Source organism: Populus alba, chromosome 19 (genome assembly GCF_005239225.2).
Source record: "Populus alba chromosome 19, ASM523922v2, whole genome shotgun sequence".
NCBI classification, from domain to species: Eukaryota; Viridiplantae; Streptophyta; class Magnoliopsida; order Malpighiales; family Salicaceae; genus Populus; species Populus alba.
In genome coordinates, this window is record NC_133302.1 from 2,041,916 (window position 1) to 2,064,369 (window position 22,454).

General features: G+C 37.0%; 1 protein-coding gene across 1 annotated transcript; it reads left to right on the top strand.

Moving 5' to 3' along the window:
* Positions 1–711: 711 nt before the first annotated feature.
* LOC118063390 (probable disease resistance protein At4g27220) lies at positions 712–6,106 on the top strand. The gene is made up of 4 exons (XM_035077406.2): positions 712–897; positions 1,235–5,290; positions 5,407–5,750; positions 5,891–6,106. Exons 2-4 carry the CDS (start codon positions 1,249–1,251, stop codon positions 5,939–5,941), a joined length of 4,437 nt encoding a protein of 1,478 aa, XP_034933297.1. The 5' UTR covers positions 712–897; positions 1,235–1,248; the 3' UTR covers positions 5,942–6,106.
* The last annotated feature ends 16,348 nt before the right edge of the window (positions 6,107–22,454 follow it).

The window sequence follows — 22,454 nt, forward strand, 5'->3', positions numbered from 1 at the left end:
TGATGATTCGTGCTTCCTTTTTTTTTTTCGTTTTATTGAATCGACTCAGGATAGGTCAGCTTGATAACACTGTTTTAAAACTTGATTCAACTTGCCGATTGACCTATGATTTAGCCAGTAATTCTTGGAGTTGTTCATAACGGTTGGCCTTCAGTTTATTTGCTCTCTCGCTGTGAGGGCCCTGTCGGCAAAGATCAACACAAGGCCCGAAGTATATGGCTGTTATCTCCTAATGCTTGTTCTGATACTACTGAATGATCTATGAAATAGAAACAAAAGAATTACTGGCTTGCCTCTTTACTTTATTTAACTTAACTTTATTTGAAATATGGTAAAAATAAGTATGCTTAACGCATAAACAGTGGAATTCCTCCAGAAGTTTGGAGGAGAAGGAGCAACGTTCTTATTCTAATAATTAAACAAAGCAACATGTTTCTGTTAAAAGCTGCATCTCGTCTTTCATACATACACCAATATCTATCCTTCAGACTGACTAATGTAAATGATTTTTATAGCTGGACAGCATCAGCTGCACTAAAACTAGATATTTTGATTAACTTATGGCATAGCTAGGTGGAAAGAATTAGCTATATGGGCTGGAGGTAATAATCAAGATGTGAGGTTAGGGCCGTTGAAGTTCTTAATTATATGAAAAGCAACTTGCTATATCTTATAATATAATGTTTGGTAGGTAAACATGTTGCTTCCTTCCTTCCTTCCTTCCTAGAAACTTCTTTCTGGTCAAACAATACAGCCATTCTCCTTCCCCACTTCTTTCTGGTAGGTAAACTTGTTGCTTAATCTATACTCTTCTCTGATCCGTGCTTCTTCTTCTTCTTCTGAATACTGCCTCAGCAAACCAGCACTTGAAGAACATCGATCAATAGCTGAATCCAGGTATATTATTTTTTATTATTTTTCTGTTCTTCACATGTAAATATTATCTGATTCTTTTAAGTTAAAAACAAGTTGTAGAAATCTTATTGAGAAACTTTAGTGTCATGATCATAAATATTCTATGGTTCCCTATGTCTTTTTTATAATCCATGCCTTGTGGAGTTCATACTAGACTGACCCTAAACCTTGAATTCATTGTTTTTTCTTTTTAATTTCTCCACTGTTTTTAACTTGTTATTTCATTTTCAACTAATGTAACCTCCATTCATTTTTATTCAATATTTTTACCCTGATGGCATCATGTTGACAGATTTTTTTTCTTTTTTCATTTCTACAGAGCCACTTATCAAAATGCTTCGACAGAATGATCCAGTTTCGCATCATGTTGACATATCTTTTTGGGAATATGTTGAAAAGATGGATGATGGTCGCATGAGGTGTAAGTTTTGTAGGCATTTATTTGCCAAAGGTACTTCCATTTCGAGGATCAAATTCCATTTAGCAGGAGTGACAGGCCGTGGTGTTAAAACTTGTGGACCAGTGCCTCAAGATGTCCAAGACGCAGCCTTTGCAGCAATTGATGGCCCTCCAGAAAAGAAACTTAAAACTGTAGCAGGCTCAAGCAATAACGATGTCACTAATGAAATTTCAGCTTCAGCACAACAACAGAACAATGAAATGATGATGGCACGACAACGAGAAGATCTTTCGCTTGAAGATTGGATGGCTAGCATCCCTGTTGAAGACATGGAGCTTCTGGAGAGAGGTAGATTTCATGAGAGGCCATCATTTAATCAAGCTGATGAGCATCGAGGTGATCCATCCCAACCAACACATGATCAACTCTGTTCTCCATCAGTAAACAATGATGCCACCATGAATGATGCACAGAACGTAGTTGGAGTGAGGACAGAACCAGTGGTTCAAGTGTTGGAACAAAGCAATGCAGAACTTGACAATTTGTCTGTGGATGCTGGAAGGACACAAGTGGGAGTTCAGGGCATGGAACATGGTGGGGAGGAAGAGAGAGTTTGTTCGCATTTAGACATGGACAATAGCATGGAAAACACTGGTGAAGGATCTGTTCAGCATGTTGACAGAATTGTCTCTCCTTGTAATAGAAGAGGTGCAACAGAAAGATTAGTGCAGCCTGGCCTAGGTGGAAGCTCTTCTGGAGTAAATGTGAATCATACTGCCATTTTAACCAGTCCACAAGAACAAAACAATGAAGTCTACAATTTGACAGGAGATGGAACAAGTATACAAGCACCAGATATGTATGAAAAAAGCTGGGTGGAGATAATTAATTCGTTAATGGATGATGGTATGCAGAATGCGATTGGAGTAGCGCAGCCTGGCGCAGGAGCTAGCTCTTCTGGAGTCCTTAAATACAACACAAGTGAGACTAGAGGAGATCCATTACCTTGTGCAATTTCAGCTTCTGCTCAAGAACATAACAATAAAGTGATATATGTAGAAATGGCACAAGGAGAACCTTTTTTCACTGGGGAAATTGCATGTGATTTGCTTAGAGGAAGGACTGAACTTGTGCATAATGCACCGAAGACTAGACCACTAACTGAGCAAGCTAGTCCAGAGACTGAGCTTCCATGGGGTCGTAATTCCCCTGAACAGCTTCAGCATGATGCATTTGAGACTATACCGAGAACAGAGCAAGCGCCGCTTCTGGAGAGAGGTAGCTCTCATGACAGGCAATCAATTAATCAGGTCGATGAGCCTCGAGAAGATTCATCCCAACCAGCAGATCTATTGTGTCTTGGCCACGCAAGATATGATGGTCAACTCTGCTCTCCAGCAGTAAACAATGATGCCATTATGAATGATGTGCAGAACATGGATAGAATGAGGAAAGAACCAGTAGAGAAGGAGGAGGAGGATATGGATACCAATAGTGGAAGATCAGTGCAGCGTGCAGGAGCTAGCTCTTCTGTAGGGCTTAAACACAACACAAGTGAGACTAGAGGAGCTCCTTTACCTACTGGCTCTACAAAGCTAGTGGGTCGAGCATTTGAAGAGAATAGGAAAGTGATATGGTCCTGGTTAAGGGACGATGAAGTCTCAACCATTGGCATTTACGGGATGGGAGGAGCTGGTAAAACCACAATGCTGAAACATATCCATAATGAGCTTCTACGAATTGCAGATATTTCTCATCATGTTTTCTGGGTGACCGTGTCTCAAGATTTCAGCATTCATACATTGCAGAAGAAGATTGCAAAATGTATAAATTTATCTCTTTCCAATGAAGAGGAGGAGCTGCACATAGCTGCGGAATTGTCACGAGAACTAATAAAGAAACAAAAATGGATTCTAATTTTAGATGATTTGTGGGACTCATTTGAGCTACACGAAGTGGGAATTCCTGTCCCATTGAAAGGATGCAAGCTGATTATGACAACTCGATCAAAAGAGGTTTGTGGACGAATGGATTGCCGAAACAATATCATAGTGAATCCTCTTTCTGATGGAGAAGCTTGGACTTTGTTCAGGGAGATCCTTGGACATGACACACCTCTCTCTACAGAAGTGGAACAAATTGCAAAATCTATCACAAAGGAGTGTGATGGTTTGCCGCTAGGAATTAAAACAATGGCTGGAACCATGAAGGTGGTGGATGGCATACACGGGTGGAGTAATGCTTTAGAGCGACTGAGACAATCAAGAGTTGGGCCAAATGGCATGGAAAGGGTATTTTCATCATTGAGATTTAGTTACACCCACCTAAGCGATGTAACTATGCAACAATGTTTCTTGTATTGTGCATTATTTCCAGAAGACTCTGCTATCAATAGACTGAAATTGATACATTATTTGATTGATATGGGAGTGATAAAAGGGCTGCCGAGTAGGAAGGCAGAATTTGATGAAGGTCATTCGATGCTTGATAGACTTGAAAAAGTTTTCCTATTGAAAAGAATAAGTGATGGTGGTGCTGTAATGATGCATGATTTGATTAGGGACATGGCCATCCAAATACTGGAAGAGAACTCTCAAGCCATTGTTAAAGCTGGTGCACAATTAAAAGAATTGCCGGATACAGAGGAGTGGACAGAGAAACTTACGACCGTTTCACTAATGAACAACCAAATTGAAGAGATTTGTTCCAGCCATTCACTGAGGTGTCCAAATCTATCAACCTTATTGCTATGTAATAATCATAGGTTGCGATTCATTGCGGGTTCATTTTTCGAGCAACTGCATGGGCTCAAGGTCCTCGATCTGTCTAGAACGGCTATTGAATGTTTGCCTGATTCTGTCTCTAATTTGGTGGGTCTCACTTCATTGTTGCTCAAAGATTGTCGGAGGTTAAGCCGTGTACCATCATTGAAAAAGCTCAGGGCACTAAAGAGGTTAGATCTCTCTCGTGCTCCACTTGAAAAGATTCCTCATGGCATGAAATGTCTATCCAACCTAAGGTATCTAAGAATGAATGGATGTGGTGAAAAGAAGTTTCCTAGTGGGATATTACCTAAACTCTCTCACTTGCAAGTCTTTATACTAGAGGAATGGATTCTTAATGATGGTAGAATGGGTGTGCAAACATATGCTCCAGTAACAGTTGAAGGTAAGGAAGTAGGATGCTTGAGGAAGTTGGAAAGTTTGGAATGCTATTTTGAAGATCACTCTAACTACGTGGAGTATCTCAAATCTCGGGATCAGACCCAATCACTAAGGAAATGCAAAATTGTTATAGGACATTTCAGGGAAGACGAACTTAGGAAATTAAAGCATAGTTGTCTCGGAAGTAAAATGATTGTTGTGGGTAATTTGAATATCAATAGAGATGGAGATCTTCAGGTCATCTCCTCAAATGACATTCAACAACTAATTTGTAAATGTATCGATACGAGAAGTTTAGGTGATGTTGTGCCATTAAAGTATGCAACTGAACTGGAGTTTATCAGTATTCGTAGTTGCAATAGCATGGAGAGCTTGATTTCATCTTCTTGGTTCTGCTCTGCTCCACTACCATCTCCATTTTATAACGGTATATTTTCTGGTCTTAAGAAGTACTATTGTTGTGGTTGTAAAAGTATGAAGAATTTGTTCCCTCTTGTCTTGCTGCCAAACCTCGTAAACCTAGAAGAGATTACAGTTACTCAATGTGAGAAGATGGTGGAGATAATAGGTGGAATAAGATTAGATGAAGAAGGGGTTATGGGTGAAGAAAACAACATCAACACTGAACTCAAACTGCCAAAGTTAAGAGTTCTGACATTGCATGAATTACCGGAACTTAAAAGCATTTGTAGTGCAAAACTGATTTGCGATTCTCTCGAAGTAATTCATGTATGCAATTGCAAAAGCATGGAGATCTTGTTTCCATCTTCTTGGTTTTGCTCTGCTGCACTACCATCTCCATCTTATAATGGTATGTTTGCTGGTCTTAAAGAGTTTTATTGGTGTAAATGTATGAAGTTGTTCCCTCTTGTCTTGCTTCCAAACCTTATAAACCTAGAAGTGATTGAAGTTGAATGGTGATAACAGGTGGAACAAGATCAAATGAAGAAGGGGTTATGGGTGAAGAAAGCAGCACCAACACTAGATTTAACCTCCCAAAGTTATTATATCTGGAATTGAGTGGATTACCAGAACTCAGAAGCATTTGTTGTGCAAAATTGATTTGCAATTCTCTCGAATATATTTTTATAATAAAATGTGAGAAGCTAAAGAGGATGGGAATTTGTTTTTCGTTGCTTGAAAATGGCCAGCCATCTCCTCCCCCTTCTCTTGAAGAAATTATAGCATATCCAGAAAAATGGTGGGAGTCAGTAGTGGAGTGGGAGCATCCTAATACGAAGGATGTTCTTCGTCCATTTGTAAGGTTTAAGGTATGATATGAGTCTGCCCTTAATATAATATAATATCAAATTAAGTTTAGGTGCTTATTGGTTTTATACTCTGATTATATATAAATATAAATATAATAAAATATCGAATTAAGTTTATGTGTTTGGAAATGGTTATGCAGAATCTGGATGTTGGTCATATCGAACGTAAATTGCGGAAGCATGCTAGCTAGAGAAGTTGGATGGCGGTTCAACTGTAAATTTGTGGACTGATGGATTGCCGAAACAATATCAAAGTGGGTCCTCTTTCTGATAAAGAAGCTTGGACTTTGTTTAAGGAAATATTTAGAAGAAGCTCGGTTTTTTTTTAAATAATATTTATATAGTCTTATTTATTAAGAATAGAATAATACTTTTAGTTTAATTTATATATATTTTTATTTGTATTTAGATTAAGAACTAAGTCATCATAATAAACAGATCATTCAGAATTCTAGCTTTTTTTTTGTATTTCATCTTAATTATTTAAACACTTTTAATGCTGATATTAACTTCCTATTAATATCATTAGCCTTCCATAATCTAGTAGGCTAATCCTATTGATATCACCTTTAGAATATTGTGGCAGGACAATTCAGGGATGATGAACTTTGGGAATTCAAGTACATGATTGTTTTGGGTAATTTGAATATCAATAGAGATGGAGATTTACAGGTCATCTCCTTAAATGGAGATTATAGTTAGAGAATGTGAGAAAATGGAGGAGATAATTGATGAAACAAGATCAGATGAAGATGAAGAGGACATGGGTGGGTGAAGAAAGCAGCAGCGACACTGAATTCAAACTCCTAAAGTTAAGATCTCTGGGTTTGATAGAATTACTAGAACTAAAAAGCATTTGTAGTGCAAAACTGATTTGCAATTCTCTCCAGTACATTCAAATAATTAATAAGCTGTCAGAAGCTAAAGAGGATGCCATTTTGTCTTTCGTTACTTGAAAATGGCCATCCATCTCCTCCCCTTTCTCTTAAGAATAGATATAGAACCAGAAAAATGGTGGGAGTCAATGTTAACATGTAATTAGCTTAATTAGAGAATAAGAGTCCTAGCAGATATTCAATAAGAGTTCTGAAAGGATACACATTAATGTATTCCTTTCAGAACAGGAAATAAATTCCTTGTAGAACTGAAAAGTTGTAAACCGCCATATATATGCCTATATAAGGCATTCCTCCAAGAGAGAAGAATAATAAGAAGAACAGAAAAACAAAACCTAAACTTTAAACTTTATCATGGTATCAGAGCATAATTAATATTTTTATTCTTCTCTCTTTTTACAGCCCCCATCCAGAATTGGTCTTGAAACAAGGGACCAACCATGGATGATACAAATACCTCTATAATTCCTATAAACCATTCTCCAGTCTCTTTTGAATCACCCAACCTAAACAACTTACCCTTTGGATTCAAATTAAATGAGACAAACTTCAAAATCTGGTCACGGATGATTGAGCTTCATGCTGCTGGATTGAATAAACTTGGCTACTTAAATGGACAGAACGCTAGAATGGAAGAAGGAAATCTTGGTTACTCAAGATGGTGCATTTAAGATGCAGTGGTGCGAGGATGGCTGCTGAAAACCATGGAGCCTCATCTCATCAGCTTATTTATACACACTTTCATCAGCCAAGGGAATTTGGGACAGTGTAACTCAAACCTTCTATGATGGGGCTGATGAGTCTCAATTTTATGAGGTACGCTGCAAGGCAACAAGAACAAAAAGAATGGACGTCCAATTAATTTATACTACACAGAACTTAACAGCGTCTGGCAAGAAATTGATAAACGACAACCAATTAAGATGGTATGTACTACATACCTTAGAACCAGACAAGAAGAAATCCAAAAAGATCGGATTTATGATTTTCTCGTGGGACTAGATGAGGTATTCGACCCAGTATGCAGTGATCTTCTTCGCATGAAATCTGTTCCAAGTATTGAAGAGTGCTTCAATATTGTTTGATGAGAGGCTCAACGCCAAGTCACCATGCTTGGCACAAAGAACACAGGTGAAGGTACTTTCATGGCAATGATTTCCAAATCCACTGCCTCCTCTAACTTTCGCACCCTCAGAGCTGTTGAGGAAGCAGAAAAGGATAAATTGCACTGCAGTCATTGTAATGGAAGTCGCCATACCAGAGACACCTGTTTTGAAATTCATGGTTATCCCGAATGGTTCTTAGAAAAACAGAAGCAGAGTAAAGCACGCAACAATAAACATCCAGGCCAAGCAAAATTAGCTAATACGGTGGAGATCCTTTCTAGTGTTACTGCTATGGCAATAGGTCAAAGAGACCATATTAAACCGGGTGAAATACTCTCTCTAGCCAATACAGCTGACTCGCTTCCAACCTCAGAAAACACTGGACTGATGTTTTCTACACCCACAATTCAAGACACAGGTTGGATCATTGACTCGGGTGCCGCAGACCATATGACTTACAATAAATCATTATTTCAGTACATGACTTCCCCAACTAAGGAAAAAGTCCTGACAGCTAATGGGGAGTCTACCCCAGTTATTGGAGCAGGATCAATTGCTCTCACTCCTAACCTTTCATTACATAATTGTCTACTTGTTCCTGCACTTTCAAATCACTTATTGTCAGTTAGTCAAATTACGGAAGAATTGGATTGCATTGTCTTAATGTTCCCCACTTTTTGCTTGCTTCAGGATATTCGGACTCAAGCGATCATTGGACGTGGTACTAAGCGGAAGGGGCTTTACTATGTGGATGATATTGCGTCAGGTCACGTCCATCAAGTTCAAAGTCGCAATGTTCATGACTACAAGAATATTTGGTTGTGGCATAATCGACTGGGTCACGCATCCTTCGGCTACTTAAAAAAATTATTTCCATCCCTATTTAATGACATTTTGGATCCTAGTTCTTCCCTTAAATGTAATTTTTGCATCTTGGCCAAAAGCCACCGTACTTCGTATCCGTTAAGCCTGAATAAAAGCACAAAGCCATTTGAATTAATTCACTCTGATGTTTGGGGACTTGCCCCAATTACTACTTAATCTGGAATTCGGTGGTTTATTATATTTGTCGATGACTGCACCAAAATGACTTGGTTATATACCATGCGGCACAAGAGTGATGTGCGCAATATACTCCCAATTTTTTATCACATGGTTCGCAATCAGTTCTCCCTCCCCGTGAAAGTTATTCGATCAGACAATGGCGAAGAATACCTTAACTCTGAGCTCTTGAAATTCTTTCAAGACAATGGTATTCTCCACGAAACTACATGTCCAGGTACTCCACAACAAAATGGTGTGGCAGGACACAAAAATAGGCATATCCTTGAAACAACTAAAGCTCTGCTTATCGGTGCCCATATACCTCAACAATATTGGGTGGAAGCCGTGACCTATGCAGTGTACCTTATGAACCAAATGCCATCACAAGTCCTCTCCTTCAGAACTCCTCTACAAACTCTAACTCAACATGTTCAGATTCCATCCTTTCTATATCTAGAACCTCGGGTTTTTGGGCGTGTGGCCTATGTCCACCTACAAAAATCTCAGTGCATAAAATTGGATCCATGTGTAGTGCGCTGCGTGTTTTTTGGCTTCAATCCTCACCAAAAAGGCTACCGTTGTTACCATCCTTTAACTCACCACATGTATGTCAGCATGGATGTCACTTTCTCCGAAACAGAGTACTTTTTCAGTCTAAATCAATCCACCTCTAGTCCTCAGGGGGAGCAGCTGCAACAAGATGCCTATAACTGGATTGATCTTCCCCAACTATCTGAACAGACTAGCCTACAAGGAGAATCAAGTTCACAGGAGTCTGATCCAGGGGAAGGATCTAGTTCAAGGGAAGGAATGGAGTCATGAGAGTCCAGTTCACAGACAATTAGGAGTGCAAAGGATAAAAACACGTCAGAACAGCAAGACAAGCAGATTGAAGTAGCCCCTTCCTCTCCACAAATCCATGTCCAAGATCGGCCGAATATTCATGAGGTAAGTAACATTACAATCCCTTCCTCTTCCATGCCATTATCTGCTCCAAATTATTATCTGCCTCCTAGACAGAACTGTGGGAAACCACCCGACAGGTACTCTCCAAATGGCAAAGCAAGATATGCCATCACACAATATGTCTCTACACATAGACTGCCACTACAACATCAAGCCTTTATGAATGAGATGGAGAATATAAAAATACCTACAAATGTTGAGGAAGCCTTAAAGAACCCGAAATGGGCAGCAACAATAGAGGCTGAAATGGATGCACTACAAAGAAACGGTACATGAAGCATTGTATCACTCCTTTCAGGAAAAAAACTAGTAGGGTGCAAATGGATATTCAACCTCAAACACAGAGCAGATGGGACAATTGATCGGTATAAGCTAGTAGCAAAGGGATACACGCAATCATTCGGCATCAACTATCAAGAAACTTTTGCCCCAGTTGCAAAGATGAATACCATCAGAGTCTTATTATCTTTAGCAGCAAATTTCGATTGGCCCTTGAAGCAATTTGATGTGAAGAACGCATTTCTCCATGAGGATTTGGAAGAAGAAGTTTATATGCAGCTTCCACCTGGGCTTAATTGTCCACAATATAGCGAAAAAGTGTGTAGATTACGAAACGCATTGTATGACTTGAAAACAATCGCTAAGAGCATGGTTTGGAAGGTTCACACAAGCTATGAAACGAATTGGTTATCATCGAGGTAACTCTGATCACACTTTATTCATCAAACGTAAGAATGAGAGAGTCTGATTTGGTGGGTCTCACTGCATTGTTGCTCAAAGATTGTCCGAGGTTAAGCTGTGTACCATCATTGAAAAAGCTCAGGGCACTAAAAAGGTTAGATCTCTCTCATTCTCCACTTAAAAAGATTCCTCATGGCATGAAATGTCTATCCAACCTGAGGTATCTAAGAATGACTGGATGTGGTGAAAAGAGGTTTCCCGGTGGGATATTACCTAAACTCTCTCACCTGAAAGTCTTGATACTAGACAAACATATTCTTAAATATGGTAGAATGTTTAAACCTATATATGCTCCAGTAACAGTTGAAGGAAAGGAAGTAGGATGTTTGAGGAAGTTGGAAAGTTTGGAATGTGACACGACCAAAAGATTGATGTCTTCTCCCAAGTGCAGGAGTGTCGAAGTAATAAATAACCCGGCAAGACCGGGATCGAACCACAGAGAGGTTAATTGTATAAATTATAAATAACAAGACAACAACAACAACAACAACAACAATAATAACAATAATAGTAATAGTAATAGTAGTAGTAGTAGTAGTAGTAGTAGTAGTAGTAGTAGTAGTAGTAGTTAATAACTCAGTACGTGACATTGTTATACTTGAGAATGATCTAAAAGATCGGGTCACAGGTTTTCAGCTTATATATTGAGTTTATGAAAAGATCAAAGAGATATATTGTATAATATAAACAGAATGTAAATAATAATAATAATAATAATACTAATAATAATACTAATAATAGTAATAGTAATAGTAGTAGTAGTAGTAGTAGTAGTAGTAGTAGTAGTAGGAATAAAAGAAGAAGATGAAGAAATTAATGAGAACTTTGAGATGAAAAGATTAATGTAAAGATTACATAATGATAAAACAAATGTCAAGGTTTAGAGGATCCACCAATGGTATTTCAAATAAGTATAGTATAAACTCTTATTACTCAATTTGGAAACCACACACGAAGGAGGTTCCAATCGGATGATTTGTCATTAATAGCTCATTATAAATTATTAACATGATCATATTAATTATCTTATTTACATAACACCAAAATTTTAAATATTATCAGGAATTCATGATATTAACTGATGTTAACAACAAATCAAGTTCCTTTCATAGCCCAGGTGTAGGTAATACCATACGGTTGGGCTATGAGAGTGCCAAGCATTTGTTGTACCAAGTGTTATACAACACAAATCTAGATTAACCATTTAACAAGTAAGGTATTAAGAGTTAGTAAGATAAAAAGATAAGACATGTTAATATTAAACATTAAGGTCCATGTTGAGTTTACACCATACTTATTATTACACCATTAGTGTAACCTTTTCACCTTGACATAATAAACTTAGCTAAACATAATGAAGAAGAGAAACATAAATAAACAAAACAAGAACATAAAGAAAATACAAGTTAACTACGTAAAGGAAATGAAATGAAAAGCATAAACAAGATATTAATGAAAGCAAAACTTAAAAATTAAAAAAAATATATATAAAGAGAGAAATAAAGAGCATGAACTTGATCTGAACAACCAAGCCCCCAAATGCATGGAAAATGCCTCCTTTTATAGGCTAAAATTCAGAATTATTGATTTGATGACTAATTGTTGAGTGGGTGACCAACTTTTGACTTGGTGAAAATCCTTATCTTCTTGTCTGAATAAAACAAAAATGCTACCATCCGAACTGGGTCCTCTGGAAAACATGAAAGTTGTAGGAAATTGACTCAGCTTTTCAGGAAAAAAAATGGAGGTCATTTTGACTTCTAGAACTCCAGATATGGGCCAAACACTGAACAATGTACGGGCTGCAGGACAAATTCGGACTTTCTCCATTTGTTTGCTATAGTTTGGACTTAAAAACGGTCTTCTTAGAACTTGATGAAAACATGAAAGTTGTAGGCCTATGTCTTACGGAATCTATGTAAAAATTTGAGGTCATTTAAACATCTATAACTTGAGATATGACCCAATTACCGAACAGTGTTCCAGTTTGGACTGCACCAACATCTCTTTTCTAAGTTTGGCCCTCTCTTTGTCCTTTCAATTTCCATACTTGAACTCATCAATCAATCCTTTGATTTATGTGATAGGCCTTCATTTAAGATGAACATTTACCATATATTAGGGCATTTTATAGTATTATACTTGTTATTATAAAACATGCTTTAGTTAAGGAGTTACTGATACTTTAAGTGCAAAATGAGGATATAAAACCTTGATAAATATGCACTTTTAAGTACTAATCAGAATGCCATTTTGGAGATCACTCTAACTACGTGGAGTATCTCAAATCTCGGGATGGGACCCCATCACTAAGCACATACAAAATTGCTATAGGACAGTTCAGGGAAGACGAACTTATGGAATTAAAGTTCAGTGGTCCCGGAAGTAAAATGATTGTTTTGGGTGAATGTATCGATGCGAGAAGTTTAGGTGATGTTTTTCCATTAAAGTATGCAAATGAACTAGAGGTTATCAGGATTAGTAGTTGCAATAGTATGGAGACCTTGGTTTCATCTTCTTGGTTATGCTCTGCTCCACCACCATCTCCATCTTATAATGGTATATTTTCTAGTCTTAAGAAGTTCTATTGTTGTGGTTGTAAGAGTATGAAAAAGTTGTTCCCTCTTGTCTTGCTGCCAAACCTCGTAAATCTAGAAGAGATTAAAGTTATGCAATGTGAGAAAATAGAGCAGATAATCAGTGGAACAAGATCAAATGAAGAAGGGGTTATGGGTGAAGGAAGCAGCACCAACACTAGATTTAACCTCCCAAAGTTAAGATACTTGGAATTGAGGGGATTACCAGAACTCAGAAGCATTTGTAGTGCAAAACTGATTTGCATTTCTCTCGAAGTAATTCAAGTATGTGATTGCAAAAGCATGGAGATCTTGTTTCCATCTTCTTGGTTTTGCTCTGCTGCACTACCATCTCCATGTTATAATGGTATGTTTGCTAGTCTTAAAGAGTTTTATTGGTGTAAATGTATGAAGTTGTTCCCTTTTGTCTTGCTTCCAAACGTTATAAACCTAGAAGTGATTAAAGTTGAATAGTGATAACAGGTGAAACAAGATTAGATGAAGAAAGCAACACCAACACTGGATTAAACCTCCCAAAGTTAAGATATGTGGAATTAAGGGGACTACCAGAACTCAGAAGTGAAGAGTTTTAGAGATGATAATGGAAACCACAACAATTGCTTATGGTGCAGAATGTTGCATTATATAGAAGATTAATTAAACCTAATAATAATGACAGTATCGAATATGAATCTAATAATAACAACAGTATCAGCTCTTATCAAGGAAAGCTATTTATAAGATTCTATATATACAGAAAATCAGCTCCTCATAACGTCTTGATTTCCATGGATTGATCCTTGATGCTTGGAGTGATTTTCTCATTGATTGCTGCCGTGATTATCTCCAAAGTGTAATGTGCTATTATTACCAACATCCCCCCTCAAGTTAAGCATAGTTGGGAACACGCGAAGCTTGGATCGAAACAGAAGAAACAGAGATTTGGATGGACTTTTGGTGAAAATGTCTGCTATTTGCAAAGTGGATGGCACATGTTTAATTGTCAGGATACCATTGCAGACTAATTCTCTAACAAAGTGAACATCAATATCAATGTGTCTAGATCTTCGTTGAGACTACTGTGGATTTCTAGTCATGAAGATAGCACTGGTGTCACTGTCACAAAGTAAAGTTTTGGCTATGCTGGTAGTTGAAATACGTAAATCATGAAGAATGTTTAGCAACCATTTACCTTCAGCTGCAGTGAGTGCCAATGCTCGATATTCGGATTCTGCTGAAGATCTAGAAAACCGTGGTCTGCTTTTTAGAGGTCCATGAAATGCAAATTTGTCCCCCATAAAATTGCATATCCTGAAATGTTAAGGCGACTGGTTTTTCTGGACAACCAGCCCAATCAGCATTTGAAAAAGCTGATAGATATGGAGATGACTGGATTGAACTGATGCTGAGACGAAATGAAGAGTGCCTTTAACATATTTGAGAATTCGTTTGACGGCCTGAAATGTGATTCTCGTGGTGCATTGCATGAATTGGCTTACTGAATTCACTGCATGTGTAATATCCGGTCTTTGGTGATGGTGAGATATTGCAGCGAACCTAACAAGAGATCGATAGATTGTTTGGTAAATGAAATAGAGGACCATCAGAAGTTAAGTGATGAGAAACAATCATCGGTGTTGATATTGGCTTCGAATCTTGAAGTTCAGCCCTGATAAAGAATATCTTCTTGCATACTTGACCCTGACTTAGGAACATGCCCTGTGGAGATTGAGTAACTTCTAAACGCCAAAAAATAAATGTAGATCTCCCAAGGTCCTTCATAGAAAAACTCTTGCTGGAGCTTGTGAAATGAAAGTATCAATTGAGAGATACATTGCTTCTTCATTAGAACAATATCAATCTACGTATAACAGCAAATAAATAATTTACCGGGGAGAGATTGGCATTATCTCTGATGAAATGAACAAATAAAGCCTGTAATCAGCCTTCTGGCTGCAAATGAAACCAATTGTGAGCAAGAATATTGCTCAAACGATGTCAGAACCAGGCTCTCGGTGCCTGTTTTTCAAACCAATAGATGGCTTTTTTTAGGCGACAAACATGGTGTGGATGAGAAGTGTCAATATAACCGGGTAGGTTGTTCCATAAAAACCTCTTCCTGAAGAAGACCATGAAGGAACACCATTCTTAACGTCAAGTTGACGTATGTTCCAGCCACGAGTTAACTGCAAATAGAGAGGACAATGCGAACTGTAGAGGCTCGGGAACAAACTGACCTGAATGTGTCCGTGAAATCAATCCATAGAGTTGAGTATAAAGCTTGAGCAACTAGGCGTGTTTAAAAGACTTTGAACCTGTCAATGGAGCCATCAGAATGATATTTAATCCGAAAAATCCATTTGGAATCAACCACATTTATTGGTAAGCAGGTGGTCTAGGACCAGTTCCCATGTTTGTTATGAGTGAGAGCACGAATTTTCATCATCTATTGCATCTTGCTAGCCATTCGGGTTGTTTAGCAGGCACTTTTGATTATGGTTCCTTCATAACTAATAGTGATGATAATAAAAGAGAGGCAGGAAATTTGAACAAACATAATTATAATGTTTTGATTTGGAGATACCAGCACTTTTCCACATGAGTTATTCATGGGATGAGAGTTCAGATTTGAATAGAAGAATGTTGAGTTTTAGCCGGTGCAATAGGTATATACTTCTGAAGTAGGCTCAATTCTGAAGTAGTAGTCCACAACAGGTAATTCCTGAAAACTCTCTCAACTATTGTGTAGGAGACGCAGGTGGTAGCAAAAAATTGGGTGGAACTCTGAGGAGCAGCTCCAAACACATGATTTCATGGTATAAGAAGGAGTAATTGATGGTAAGGACCGAGAACCTGCAGAAGAATAAGTGTTAGACAAAGAGAAGTTGAGGAAACTGGGATTCATCGAAGAGATATAATCTGACAGTGAACAGGGGAGAAGGCTGCATATGAGATGAAGATGATGGAAAAGACTGTTTTCATCAAACCGAGCATGTCGAAGTGATAAAGACTGACGCGATGTGATTGGGGATCTAAGCATCATCGAAATCCTTTATAAGATGAATTGTAACCAAGAAAAAATACATGGTTAAGGCGTTCTTGGGTCTCAGAATTATGGGTTTAGTAATAACAATTAATCTCTTAAGTATGGAAAGCATCTAAGCAGCCCAAAAATGAATACCACAAATAATTCATAGGTAGGGGACTTACATACAGAATTTCAAATGGAGAGAAACTCCATTCAAGACAGGTGTGGTGCAAGCGATTGATTGTAAAAACTGTTGTACTGAAGGCTTCCACCCAAAAATTAAGAGGAACATGTGCATGAAAGAGCATTGTAAGGCCTGTCTCAGTGATATGTCGATGCTTTCTCTCGGCTCTACCATTTTGAGAGGGTGTATAGGGACAAGAACGTTGATGGTGAATACCACATTTGTCTAAGTGAGATTGAAAAATGTATTACTTGTGAAGTTCTCCTCCCCCATCAACTTTGGAATGTTTTTTATCTTTGCTGAGAATTGATTTTCAAGGCAAGTGTTTGAAACTTGATGAATGTGTGATAAAAATCAGTTTTGTTGTTCTTTAATGGATAGAACCAAGTGAAGCGATGACTTGTCATCGATAAAAATAACGTAATATCGATAGCCAGAGATTGATTGTATTTGGTGTGGTCCCAGAGTCACAATGTATTAATCTAAACTGTTGGAGAACGACTATCACTTAAGGGAAAAAGATAGTTTTATGGCTTTTAGCTTTTTTGGCAACTGACACACAAGGATGGATTTGGCAGTATGGAGGGTAAGAGATAAAAACCTTTCTTATTAGAGCATTGAAATTATTTTAGAGGATACATGGTCCTAAACGGGCATGCCAAATGTCAAAGGAATTGCATAAATTGTGTTTGTTGATGACAACAGAGAAAACATGGTGTCCACGCTTCAGTACATGTAAATCCATCTACACGAATCATCGCTTGCCCACCAGAGCCTTTGAGTTTGAAGATTCTGGTATTTTATGATTTATTGTCAGTAAAAAAAGAACAGCAAAGGAAAATCATTGGTTAATTTACTGACAGAAGAGCCAAATTTTTTGTTTAAAGTTTGGCACAACAAGGGACATCTTCTGTTTAATTGAAGAAGTTGGAGTAGGAGGAGACGGACACCCCATGTTGTGTAACGGGTAGGAAGAAGATCCATTACCAACAATAATTCTATTCCTTACCCTAGTGGTAACGGTTCCATTTTATCAAAGAGAGACACATCAGGTTGAGTATATGTGCAGAATGATCCTGAGAATGGTGCCATATCCAATTCTCTGTGGTCCATTGCTAATAGTGCAGGTTGCAAGTGCTTCAGCAATATTTGCAATCAGATTTTGTGTTCTGATTTTGGCAGTTTTGTGGTATAATGACCCTCTTCACAGACATATTTTTGGACATCAAGGTGCAGGCGCAGGCCTTCGTATACTGCTGCTGGGGTCTTCCACAGATTTCCTCCTTTTGAGTTCGACTATCCACTTATACCTGTTCTGATTAATTATATGACTTGACCTATGGCATACTCGGTTGGAGGATGTTAAGAGGAATGAACTATATAAGTAGAGGGGCACCTACTCAGTATAATCCATGATTTTGGAAAAAGATCAAGCTTTCTGCTTTAGTAACAATATCTTTGAACCTTTTGGACATGGGAGTTAAAGAGAGTTGAGTGGTGGAAACTTGAGAACTCGTGTGCCTATGACCACGCAAATACCAGTGCCACGTTGTCAGTTGTCTTTCAACTGGACATCCCATTTTCTGATATAATTGACTCACAATGAGCCTTGAATACTCTAGAGTACTCAGAGATTACTGGCGGGAGCCACGCTTCATAGATAGAGAGCTCATCTTTTTATTTGAAGTTCACGTATTTATGATAGCTTAAATTGAGCTTAGATTTATGACTGGAAGTCAGTCTCAAGAGCATTCCAAATGTCCTCTTTTTGATGTTGTAAAATCAAGAGTATAGAAAGTGCTTCTTCTGTGAGAGAAGAAAGAAGAAGACTCATGACTAGCTGATCATTTTTGTTTCCAAAGATTTGTAGGGCTTTGAATCAGTTGGTACGGAAGGTATAAGAGTTGAGGCCATCAATATAGCCATAGTGATTTTTTGACATCAGCAGGGGAAACTACCTGATAGCGCAAATAAAGAAAGTTTGTTGATAGATAACTGTCACTGTTTATCATATAGAAACCATTGGTATTGAAGGTGTGGAAACCTAGAAATTTATGATTTAAATATCTGGGGCGGCATGTATATTCACCTGCCATGTAAACGTAAGACTGAAGTGATATATAATGGAATTGGGGAATGACTCCAAAAATGAATGGTAATTTTGTTTTAGAATTCATAAAGAATATGAGAAAACTGGTAACTGTGGTTTTGAGTGAATAAAATAATGAGAGAAATGAAAAATGGGAAATATATTTCCAAAATAACTAAATGACCTTAAAGGTTTTTTAGAAGGATAATTGATATTATTATTTATGTGAAGATTTGAACAAGAAAATTTTTCTGTAGTTTGATGAAAAGTTCATAAACTGACCAATTTTACATAGAAAGCAGAGCTCTCAAGCAATCCACGCACGAGATTAGGGGATGAAATTTTGGCATGAAGTCTATTAATATGTTTTCTACATTGGTGAAAGTATGATTATCTCCAATAGGAGTTTGTTAAATGACTAACGATTTATAAAACAGAAACAATCCGGATGGTTTTCCCATGAAAAAAAAAAAAAAAAAGAAGAAGAAAAGAAATAATATATAAATACATTAAATGAGGAACATAAATGTAATTAGGAAACAATTGTGCCTTTAAAAAACAGCAAAATGGCCACCATATTAAATAAGAAAAAAAAAAAAAAAGAGCAAAGAAAAACGAAAATGGGGTGGAGAGACAATAGAGAATTCCGGTTGGAGAGAGGTGGCAGGATTGGGATGAACCCATAATTGCTTTTCGGCTGGCCATATCTCTGGGAATCCACCGTTGGGATCATGTTGAAAATTTTTCTGGGATATATTGTTCTTCTTGACACTCCTCTATTAACTGACGCGGTGGAGATTTTGAAGAGAACATAGATCATTGAGCAGCGAATCATCATCGGAAGGGTCCTGGAAAACAAATGAATATACCTTGCAGGGCAAAAGTTTTGGTCGCCGGGGGCCGATATTCTCTCTCTTGGGGCACCTTTGTTGATTGGATCGTGGATATTTTTTGGGAAGTATGTTGGTTGCGCCTAGATGTGGCCAATTCATCTCATGGCACGGTGAGAGATCGAAAACTCACTTGTCTGGAAAGGTTTGGTTGGTTGTTGAACAAGTAGCTCGTCCATTTTCAGGTTAGTTCGGTTTTTTTATTCCGATCTGTATGGAGAACCAATACCGTTGATATTCTGATTTTGGAGATATTATTGTACAGCAACACAATGATATGATAGTTCTGGACCGGGGTTGGGCTCAGGGAATAATCAAAGGTGGATGAGTTGTTCGTGCTAAATTTGAATCTTTCTAGTCTTAGTAACATTTAGGAGCTTGGATTTATTACAATGTTTTGAATGAAATTAGAATTGGTTTGTGGGTGTAGAGCTTTATGTAGCATTTCGTAATGGTAAATTGTGTTCTCTGTTATTAGTGTTGTTTATAGATTTAATTGTGTGGGTAAAATGTGTTTTGGTGGTAGAGATTTTGAGAATAGATTTGGATGAAGGGACATTGAGTTTTGTTGATATTGAATGGATATGTTTATTAGGCATTAAAAAAGGATTGGCGTCTAGTGGTTCAATTTGAAAAAGAATAATCTTGAAGAAAACTTTATCCTCTTTTAAAATGAAAGAGTACGGCCTACTCGACAATATAACATGAGATGGTGAGCTTCATTGTTTTAATTGCTAATGGATTTGAGTTCGAATGAGGTTGAATAAGATATGAATAATGAATTGGGTAAAACGTTTATCTGTGAAATAATTAAAAAGGGAAATCATCCCTCATCATGAATAAAGGCAATGCTTCGGGCCAAATGAAGAGTAAGAAATAAGGAGATAAGACTTTGTTCATTTCTATGAAAAATTAGATATGGATGATATATTGTGTATAAAGAAATTAGTGTAGAGTGTCATTGGAAGAAATTTTAAAAAGATACAAAATTCTCATACATAATATGGGGAATCCAACCAAAAAATGGAAATCTTGACTTGAGTTTATTTGGACCTAATGTTATGGGGATTTTATGGATTGTGGGTTTTGTTGAATGCCAAATGAATTGTGTTATGTTGAAATAATAGAGTTAAATGGCTGAGGAAAATTCATTTATTGGAATTTTAACGTTGTCCAAATATGGGATAATAAAGGGAGGAGGAAAAAGGTTAAATTAAGGCGTACATGGATTATGCATGAAATATGTTGCTGTAATTTACTTAAGATGAAGTAAAGTGGATTATGAAAAAGAATTGAAAAACTCATCATGAATAATAAATAAATAAAAAATAAAGGTCATTCGGCTAAGAGTTGTGTTTGATAAGGAAAATGAATTGTTTCAATGGTATGAATAAATGCAAGGGTGTGATGTTACTAAGTCTGTACATGATGGACTTGTGTAGACAAAAATAAAACTATAAATAAAATAAAATTAAGATTGTTAGGTCATGTTAAAGATATTCAGCCTGGAAAAACAAGTCATTGAAAAGAAAGGAAAATAAATAAATAAATATATTGCGAATGCATGTGTCATGCGATTCTAAAATTTAAATGAATTTAGAATGGAATTTTTCAATTATGGTGGAAGCCACATTTACGATATGTATTTTAATGATCAGGAGATAATTTAGAATCTGTTAGTAGCATGGGACTTTTGCGCGATTAAAGCATGGAGGTAGGTGTCTTAACATCCTCAAACTTTTGTTTTTACAATACTTGTTAGAGTTAAATAAATGGTATTTTCCTATAAACGTACTTGTGCTTGTGTAATTGTGAATGTTCTATGTCAAGGAAAATATAGTGGACTAGCTGGTTTGAATAGAGTTAGTGGCACTACTCTGTACTGACTGCTGAGTTAGATGTATAATAACAAAAAATGAAGTACCGACTTTAGGGTATAAATAATGGTATATTATGATTAAGTTATTGATGCTCGATTTATATATGTGTATCTGATGATGCGTTGTGTTTAAATATATATGTGAAGGAAAGCACGTGTATCGGCACCTTGTCTTTTTCGCCTTTATTAGTTGAGTAACTTATTCGGTAAACGTTTTAGAATTTAATTGTTTTCTATTTCTTCGATGATATTTGATGAGTAAAGGTACCTTATGTGCAACAGTATACCTCTATTGGTTAGGATAATGTTTTGAACGAATAGGAGTGACTTTGCGTGTGTTGTTATGTATCGAATTAATTATGTCATTATGGTCGTAGTGTTGATAACTAAGTTTGTGTGGGAATGATGCCTTAGCAACAGTTATTATAATGCATATGATGTTAAAAAGAAAAAACAGAACAAAACAAAAAGAAGAAGAACGAAAAGAAAAAAAGGGGGATTGATACGAATGGAAATTTCAAGTGACATTGATTAGCTATCCGAGTTTGGATAGTTAATGGTATCAATGAGGTTTCATTGGTATCGGCATTTCAGACAACATTGATTAGCAATTCGGGTTTGGATTGCTAATGGTATCAATGAGGTTTCATTGGTGCCGGCATTTCTTAAATTGATTAGTCGATCCCGAGCAATTGGGTGACTAATGATGTTAGTAAAGATTACTAACATGCATGGTTACTCTAGTTCAGTGAAAAAGATAGGTTTATTAACTATTCTGGGTCGAGAATAGTTAAATGATATCAATGGGTTAACATTGGTATCCGACAACCATTTCTGGTGGTGATTAGCTACTCCAGGTAAGGAGGCTGACAGTGTCCAAGGGTTCTTGACATCGACAACTTTGATGGTAAATCAGATATGAATAAGATTTTGATACTCCAGAAAAGAAATAGTTAATGATACTAATCGATTGTGTTAATATCGGTACGTGAATGTAAGTGATTAGTCTATCCAATATTAAAAGAACTAATGTACTAATGAGATTTATTAGTGTCGGCGATTAACTTTCTAGAAAATAAAAGGGAAAATAGTAATTAGTTATTCCAAAGGAATGAGATAAGCTAATGAATATCAAGAGAAAAATGTCTTGGTATAAAGAGAGGATTGATTTATAGGAGATGGTGTTCGATAAATCATTAAGTTGTGTTGAGATTTCCAAGATGAAATTATTCTCAACAAATGGGAAAGGATATTAGATGGATATTGGTAATAGATTGAAAATGCATGTTGTAAAAGAGGTTTATA